General features: G+C 43.6%; 1 protein-coding gene across 2 annotated transcripts in view; it reads right to left on the bottom strand.

Moving 5' to 3' along the window:
• Nucleotides 1–4941: 4941 nt before the first annotated feature.
• The window catches only part of EVC2 (EvC ciliary complex subunit 2), a 167990-nt gene continuing 163320 nt past the window's right edge, over nucleotides 4942–9611 (bottom strand). For both annotated transcript variants that reach the window (XM_068277224.1, XM_068277233.1), the window contains exon 22: nucleotides 4942–8811. In XM_068277224.1, coding sequence (XP_068133325.1) covers nucleotides 8562–8811 — 250 coding nt within the window. In that variant the 3' untranslated portion in view covers nucleotides 4942–8561. The remainder of the gene's footprint in view (nucleotides 8812–9611) is intronic.

The following is a 9611-nucleotide window of genomic DNA, read 5'->3' as shown; positions in this document are numbered from 1 at the left end:
GAAATACGCTCTGCTATGGTTGGGGCAGAATGAGTTGTAAACAGGAAATGGGATTCTCAGTCTTTGAGGTTATAGCTAATTTGTACGCACTCACATAAAAACACTGTCTTCTAGTTTATTAATCAGACTGCTCAAATCTTACCTTTTTGCAGGAAAACCACTTTTTGCAACTAAGTAAAAGTTGCCATACACTGCCTGCGCATGGTAATTTTACCAATATTTAGTTAATGTACCTCAATGTGCATCATTTTTTTTCTTAATGATCCAGTGTAAGGGTTGAAATCCAGGGTGTGTGCTAATGGGGGAGGGGGGTACAGAACCAACATCTAGTTGTGTTCAGAGTATTGTGAAACCTAAGGCCAGCCCTGGCTGTACCCATATATCATACATGTCAAACTCCAGGCCACAGGCCAAATATGGCCTTCAGAGCCATTAAATTTGGCCCTCAAGTGGTTTCCCCACTCTGCATTAATTTTGGCCCACTCTTGACCACCTCCAATATAGCTTGCCTGGTGAAGTCCTAGAACACCAGGGAAGCCATATGGGGAAGTAGGGGGAAAACACTAAACACCAGGGAACTGTATAGGGGAGGGTGGGGGCCTCTAGTCTAGACACCAGTGAACTGTATAGGGGAAGGTGGTGTCCTCAAGACACCAATGAACTGTATAGCAAGGGTTGGGGGCCTCTAGACATCAGGGAACTGTATAGGGGTTGAAGGGGGACCATTGGATACTAGGGAACGTTATAAGGGAGGAAGGTGGCCAATAGACATTGAAGTTGGCCCGCGACTTGGTTCCAGTGTACAATTTTGGCCCACTTTGTGTTTGACACCCCTGCCATATATAAATATGCACACACAAGCTGTATACACACGTACTACATGCACATGTTGTACTTATAAATACACAAACAAACATGCAAAACTACTTGTTAAACAAGTCTGACTTTTAACCAAAATGTACTGTATGTAAAGGAACAATGCACAAATTCGCAAAACGATTTATTGTACAAAACAAATCATTGTGAAAAGTGTCAAATCCCAGTCTCAGCTTTCACGTGAATAAAAAACGTGATACAATACATTTTTCATTTCTGAAAATACTAGTGACTGTGAATTATTAGGTTCTGCCTACTAATCATACTGAACATGCCTTACAGATTTATTCAGCCTCAGACTGAATTTTGGCGCCCAGGCTCCAAACTAAATTCCCTAATGCACTTTATTGACCTGCGGAAGAGGGCAAAGAAAATCTGTAACTAAATAAAGTTCCCCTTGGGGGTACTCATCTCGGGTGGGGGAAGCCTCCGGATCATATCGAGGCTTCCCCCGTCCTCCTGTGTCTTATGGTGGCGGCGATAAAGCTCTCCAAACAGCGGGGATGTAATTATTTGCCTTCCCGGCTGCAGCGCAGGCGCAGTATCGGCTCTCCGATCGGAGATAGGTGGAAATAGCCGATCTCTGTCGGTCCACTCTACCGCGCAGGTGCAAGTCTCCTACACCTGCGTAGTAGAGCGGACCCGACAGAGATCGGCTATTTCCACCTATTTCCGAGCGGAGAGCCGCAACAGAACCCCCGCGGGAGCCAGAAAAGGTAAATATTGCCCAGCCTGACAAATTGTCGGCTGTGCGTTCCGTGGGCTGCAGTGAGACCGCCGTGGGATACAGGAGAACGGGGGAAGCCTCGATAGGGTCCAGAGGCTTACCCCTACCGAGGTTAGTACCCCCCCAGGGGAACTTTTTTTTCGTTATAGGGTCTCTTTAATTGTGCTTGAATAAACCTTACCTGTTCTAAACCCTTTTTTGGGGGGTCGGTTCATCTGGAGAGGTGAGATACCTCATGTATTTATTCATGTCTTTATAACTAATACTCTGATATTTATTTTTTTGGGTGCCCCTCACTATTTACAGCACTTCATGCATACCTCTGCTGACAAGCATTATGGAGATGCTGATCTCATTTTTCAGCAGGACTTGGCACCTGTCCACACTGCCAAAAGCACCAATACCTGGTTTAATGACCATGGTATCACAGCGCTTGATTGAGCAGCAACCTCATCTGACCTTCATCCCATAGAGAATCTATAAGGTATTGTTAAAGCGGGATTGTCACCATAAAAATCAAATTTCAACAGCAACTGGTCTGAGTGTATTAAGTGATAAGATGCTAATCCTGCATTCAAAACTTTCAAAACGTTTTCTGCTGTTATGATTTGGAGTTATTACATACTTAAAGAGCACTGGCCCTTTAGTAGTCAGTGCCAAGCAGTTGCATGTCGGGGGTTGTTTTTATCTATAATATATTCCTTCTTTTCCATTTATGTCCTTACCTAGCTGCTTATCTGAAACCTGATCCCCTGCTCACTTGTGTTTACAAGCAAGGCTGAGGTGACTCAGGGATTGGAGGAGAAAAGAAAAAAAAGTAAAGGGCAGAAATGACATCAGGATTTAGCCTAAACTGTGGGCAAAAGACATGGCCCCCACCAGGAACAGAATTCTCTTCATTTACTATATAACATTCACTGAAATCAAAACATGGACAGTACAATACATGTGTTATGTAAGTAGATCAAGTATTTCTCTACTTATACATGTGTTTTTTCCCCCTGGCAATAGTATGGCTAATCCTCCTGCTTTAAGAGGAATGTGAAAGACACCAGGCCCAAAAATGCAGATGAGCTGAAGGCTGCTATCAAAGCATTCTGGGCTTCCTTAACACTTCAGTGGGGCCATAGGCTGATTACCTTAACCCACACTACAATGAAGCAGTAATTCAGGCAAACACAGCTCCAAAAAAATATGGAGTTTGCACATGGAAATATTTTTTTAGCCAACATTTCTGTATTAAAAATATATATATATTTTTTTATCGGTCTATTATTATTATTCTAATTTTCTGAGATACTGAATTTGGGGTCATCATTGCCTGTAGTCCATAATCAGCAAAATGAAATGAAATCAATGCCTGAAATATATTGCTCTGTAGTTCATATGCAATTAACTTTTTCTCCTGAGTTTTCTCCTAGGTGATCATTTCACAACTTATCAATAAAATCCCCTTTAAATCAACAGCAAGCAAGAAAATGCTTAAATTAATTTTGATGGTACTTTTTCACCTACTTTTTAGTACTTTTTCAATTGTAAAGTGCTGAAAAATTATTTGAAAGAGACTCTGTAACAAAATGTTCAGCCTTATTTCTTCTATCGTATAAGTTCCTATACCTGTTCTAATGTGGTGGGTCTTACTGCAGCCTTTCCTAGTTGCACAGTGGCTGTATTATCTCTGTTATATAATCTAATCTTCTTTCCTCTGACTTTGTCGGGCTTAGGCACTCAGGCTGGAATGTGCAGCTCTGCTTGTGATAGGATAGAAGCTATACACACCCTCTCCACGCCCCCTGCAGGCTCTGTATGAGTCAGACTGAGCTCCTCTGAGCCTATCACATTCTGGTAACAGCCATGTCTTTTGTTTGTAAAAACTGCCTATAACTGGCAATTACAAGCCAGGATTGCAGCAGGGAGTGGCAGAAACAGCACAGAGGGGCCCAGGAGAACATAATGAATAGAATGGTATGCTTTTTATTGTAAGAATTTTAGAGTAAAGATTCTCTTTAAAGAGGAAACAAAAAATGATCTCCTAGGAGAAAATGAGAATTGCGTATGAGCCGTATAGGCCATCATGTAATAAATCTGTATAATATATGAATTTCACTTTTTGAAATAGAATTGCTGAAATAAATTACTTTTTTTTGATGATTTAATTAATTGAGATGCACTAGTATACTGCTGGCTCCCATTTCTTCACCATTTATTATTCACTCCTTATCAGAATATATGAGTGAGGCTTGAATGTGCATGGCGTCACATAAGTGGCACAGTAAGGCTTGTTTTCTTAGCTTCTACAAGGAAGAGTTTAGAATGGGGGACGGGTGCATTGCAACAAATAGCTGCTAAGCAATACGGATAGTCAATAAGATGCAAATAATTCTTGATGCAGGATTGTGTAAACGTTGTATGCAAATGTATGCAGCTTGAAAATGGATCAATCAAGTCCCACCAAGGTTTCATTTGATTGGTCCATTTTCCAGCCACATATTTGCATATAGTATTTGCATAATCCTGCATCAACTCATTGACCATTCCTACTAAATAGCCACATAAAGGCACCCATAACTAGTGTTGGGCGAACACCTGGATGTTCGGGTTCGGGAACGTTTGCCGAACATGGCCGCGATGTTCGGCATGTTCGGGCCGAACCCCGAACTCCCCGAACATCCCGCTTTTGGGGGCCCTATGGGGTCGCAGGCATAAGGCGGGAGCATGCCCCGATCGCGGGGGGGGGGGGGGGGGGGGGGGGGGTTCGGAAATTCCCCCCACCCCCTCCGCTAGCGCTCTCCCCTCTGCCCGCTTCCCCATACAAAAGTTTGACGAAAGTAAAATAGTACCGGTGGTGGTGGCTGGCTGCTGCAGTGGCTGGCTGGCACTATGAAGTGACTGAGGAGGAGGAGTCGGACGCGTTGAGGGAGGCCGGGCAGCGGGCGGTTCAGCGGTAGTACCCTTGTGGTACTTCCGCCCTTTCTTTGACCTCACGTCCTCTGCATACGAGGGTACGCGTCACGCGTACCCTCGTATGCGTCATCACGCAGAGGACGTGAGGTCAGAGAAAGGGCGGAAGTACCACAAGGGTACTACCGCTGAACCGCCCGCTGCCCGGCCTCCCTCAACGCGTCCGACTCCTCCTCCTCAGTCACTTCATAGTGCCAGCCAGCCACTGCAGCAGCCAGCCACCAGCACCGGTACTATTTTACTTTCGTCAAACTTTTGTATGGGGAAGCGGGCAGAGGGGGGAGCGCCAGCGGAGGGGGTGGGGGGAATTTCCGACCCCCCCCCCCCGCGATCGGGGCATGCTCCCCCCTTATGCCTGCGACCCCATAGGGGGGCCGTATTCGGCCGAACAGGGCCCTGTTCGGCCGGGCATTCAGCAGTTTGGGCGAACCCGAACAGTTTGGCCGAACACCACCAGGTGTTCGGCCGAACTCGAACATCACCCGAACAGGGTGATGTTCTGCAGAACCCGAACAGTGGCGAACACTGTTCGCCCAACACTACCCATAACCAGGAATGTGAGGAATGGGCTGTTGTATTATTATTATTAACGATTGATATAGCACCATCATCTTCCGCGGGGCCGCACAGATTACAAAAACAAACATGGTTACATAAAAATACAGGCATTGGTACGTAACACAAAAGTGGTAGACAATATAATAATTATAGTGGCAATTGTATAGTTACAAGACACAAAAGGGAGAGAATTTTAGCCAATGTCTGTATAAACCAGACCTTAAAGTAAAGCTAAAGTACAATTTCCTTCAAATGATGCCAAAGCTGCCATTTTCTACATACCTAAATGATTATTATTGCATTTATATAATGCCATAATCTTCTGTGGCACTGTGCAAAAGTACAATGCAGACAACAGGGGATAAGTACCATAAATACATACATAGTTCATACACAGTGCAAAAGGAACATTAAGCAACTCAAGTACAATATATATATATACATTGTTCATGCATGTTATGATAACATCCAGCAATACAGGCATAAGCCCAAATGACAGAATAAGTACCTTTATGTTGAGAAGCACCGGGGAAACGGTCGGGGGGGGGGGGGGGTGTACCGGCTCTCTGTAAGTTATTATTATTATTAAGTATTTGTATAGCACTGTACAGTGTTTATAGTTTGGTCAGTAACCTCAGAAGTTTACAATCTAATCCCTACTACCATAGTCATATGTCCATTATAGTCTAGGGACAATTTAGGGGGGGGGGGGGGGACCAGGTAAGTTACCTGTATGTTTTTGGGATGTGGGAGGAAACCGGAGTGCTCAGAGGAAACCCACGCAGACACGATTTGAATCATTTCTTCTCAGGTGCACAGTGCTGATTATGCTGGCTCAGTTTCATGGAGGTGCAATTAGCTTACCTGCAGTGCTTATGATTGTAATGACGTATTTTACATTTGCTTCAGACACTAAACCCGCACTTCAAGGTATTCCAATTGAAAGGTTACACAATTGTTTTCTCACTCCATGTTTCAAGCATCTAGACTGGTGAACAAACCAGACAACATCTGCTGTCTATGTCACTCTACGCATCTCAGAAATGTATCCTACAAAGATGATGGAAGATGTTGCCTCACGCCTGGATTTCTCAGTCCATACTAACCTTCATCTTTGCCCTCTGGGGTATTTTTCTACCTCAATCCATTTTTTTGGAAACCACTAAAATAACTCAAGGGGTGTTTACTGGGAATGCCATTTCCCCTTGATCTTACTGGAATGGCTGCAATCTGAGAAAAGTCCTGACATAGCAGATGTTTGGATTTACATCTGGTGCAACTTCATTTAAAAAGTGAACCAGAAATGAAAATAAACGAATGATATAAACAATTGGATCTGTCCTTCTTAAAAATGACTCTTTTAGATATCTCAGGGTTTTATTTTATGTAGAAACATTTACAAAGCAGATTTAATGTTTCATAGTCTCTGCTCAATTGCAGTGTCTCAAGAGTCCCAGAGTGAACATACATGACCTTTTAATATTTTCCTCTCACAGTAAAAAGCCCAGGTATCTGCTTAGGAAAGGGTTTTATAGCTGTAATTTGTTATCAGTGAGCCAACTGAGTCCTGGCTGGAGAAAAACTGTCAGTTCCATAGCTAAGTATAAACTCTTTCAGCCAGGGAAAAAAGAAAAGGAGCACAGCATAAGTGTCTGTATGCTTACCACTGTATATGCACATGTCTATCTCACCATGTCACATGTCATCTCTGGTAAACTTTAAGTATACAAGAAAGGATAGAGGCGTCCCTCATCTGGAAGCCACCAAGGCACACAGGGCAAGTGTAAGCAATACGGGGGCCCTGGGGAAAAGAAACTTGGGGGCCGCTTACCCCGCCCCAAGCCAAGTTAGCCCCTGGAGTTCCTACTCGACCCCCCAGGTGGTGTCCCACTGACTGCTACCCATGGCCCTGCATGTTCCATAGCTGAGCTGCCTTGTAGTAACTCATCTGTCCTGGCGGCTGCTCTGTTCCGCTCTATGTCTTCAGCCACGCTGCCTGCATCTTCTTCATCCAGGCGCATGTTAAGTGTAAATAACATGCGTCGGGCATACAGAAGACGCAGGCAGCGTGGCTGAAGATGGAAATCGTAAAGAAGCAGCCACTAGCTAGAGCCTGGTTATACTATTTCATCACATTCCCTCTACTTGTGCAGTTATAATACCATTGTGTGGATTTTTTATCCGATTGGACACGTTATATCCTCCTGGGATGACAATTACACTGACTCTATGCTGCAACTGAATAAACCTACCGTCCTTATAGGAGTGTTTTGATTATAATTTTGATTAATAATTTAATTGGGTATTTTGGACCCATTTAATCTATCTGTGGATTTGCCATTCATGTTTTTTCCACTGAGTGCAATCATTCGTTTGTACTATATACATAATCTTAGAGGTTTTGCAGGAAGCATTGCTATTGGTTTGCAGCTTGTGGAGTTCATATTGCTATGTTAGTGCCCTCGATTGGTTATTTTTATTTGGCTTTATTCAATTGGTCCATTTTGAAGCTGCTTCCATGTGTGTAAACAATTTGCATAATCCTGCATCAACATGGATTTGCATCTCACTGACCATCCTTATCTCAGAATATTCTTACAAAATAAAATGAGATTTGACATAAAAATAGAGGGGCAAACTGCTGCCTCTCCACAGATCTTTTCACCTAGATCCTACATATCAAACTCCGACCCACAGGCCACATCTGACCCACAGAGTCAATAAATTTGGCCCTCGACTGGTTTCCCCACTTTGCATTATGTATGGCCTACTCTAGACCACCAGGGAAGCAATATTGGAGGTGAAGCCCTAGAACCCCTTCGGGGGAGGTAGGGGAAAGCACTAAACACTAGGGAACTGTATAGGGGAGGGAGGACCACTAGACAGCAGGGAACTATATAGGCATTGGAGAGAGGGGGGGGGGGCTTAGACACCTGGGGACTTTATAAGGGAGTAAGGGTGACCAATAGACATTGGTGTTCAATTTCAGCCCACATTGTATTTGAGTTGATACCCCTGCCCTAGATAATAGGTCTACCCAAGCATTACACAATGGAGTGTGTGGATAGTGTAATGGTTCTGCCTCTGACACAGGAAACCTGGATTCAAATCGCGACTCTTCCTGTTCAGTAAGCCAACACTGCTACTGCCAACTGAGTGTGACCTCGTGGCTGCAGCTCAAGTCCAGGAGAAAAGTACAATATAAATGTTATTTGTCTTGTCTTGCAACACTACTACCTACTGAGTGTGCCATCGTGGCTGCAGCTCGAGTCCAGGAGAAAAGTACAATATAAATGTTATTTGTCTTGTCTTGCAACACTACTACCTACTGAGTGTGCCCTCGTGGCTGCAGCTCAAGTGCTTTGAGTCGCCAGGAGAAAAGAGCAATACAAATATTTGTCTTGTCTTGTAAATGGCCTCCACAAATATCCAGGTCTCTTTAGGACAAAACAGCAGCTGATTTCTTGGAGTTGAGAAAGCTCCTCTTCTTCTTAGGTCTGTTTGTAGGACTTGGGGTTTGGCTGGGCACTCGGAATACACAAAGCGTTTCTTCAACCTCCGAAGCATTCAGAGATTCTGCGCTTCCAAACGGATGGGGCCGTGCACCGGTCTGCAGAAGTTTGGTGAGATTGTTTGAGTGTGAGAAAGAGACCCGCTTCACAGGACGCAACTTCTTCTTCTTGAGGATGCTGAAACCACGGGACATCAAGAAGGTCAGTTTCATAACACAGATAGACAACTGTAACAACATTTATGTTAAATTTCTAAACAGAATCCTACCAGAGTTAAAAAATACACTTATTAATAGACAGCTTTGCACTATTAAAAGCCAGTTATGATATGAAATGAGGCCAAACTAAAATAGTCAAAGTGTAAGAGGTCCTGAGGTAAGAGGACCAATGGGGAGCCCTGGTGGCACTTTCAAAGATGGTTTGCCGGAGCTTGCTGTATTATAGTATAGCAAGTGCTTTCAACTGGCCACAGTTGGTCATTCGTCGGGGGATCTTCAATCAACATAACAAGAGGATATTGGCATGGGACATTTCCAAGGATATTGGCGTGGGATTAACCAAAGGTGAGTATATCTGGTTAATAAATTAAAGGAATTTACTCATGGTTATGTTTTTGTTTTCTTGACTACAGTTTCTCTTTAACAATAGTAAGGCATTTATGTAAGTACCTATATAAGGCAAATAATAATATGAACACTAAATACAATCTAAACAATAAACTGTTAGAGTGTAAGGTTAGCAGAATCGCTGTTTACTCATAAGTCATGAAGAACATGTGTGAAATGAAACCCGGCCCACGCTGCGTAAAAGCCTCACAAAAGAGGTCTCCCTGCTGCCTGGAACAAGTGGCTCTGAAACGCTGCTTCTTTTTTTTATTACAGATGACAGCCCTATCTGAATGGTAGAATAATACCTGTGTCTAGAGTTCAGCGTTCAAGAGAATCAATCAGAAATAGACAATCATTTGAAACACTTTT

Source organism: Hyperolius riggenbachi, chromosome 1 (genome assembly GCF_040937935.1).
Source record: "Hyperolius riggenbachi isolate aHypRig1 chromosome 1, aHypRig1.pri, whole genome shotgun sequence".
In the NCBI taxonomy this organism is placed as follows: Eukaryota; Metazoa; Chordata; class Amphibia; order Anura; family Hyperoliidae; genus Hyperolius; species Hyperolius riggenbachi.
The sequence above is the reverse complement of the archived record's forward strand: the minus strand, read 5'-3'. Positions and strand labels throughout refer to the sequence as shown.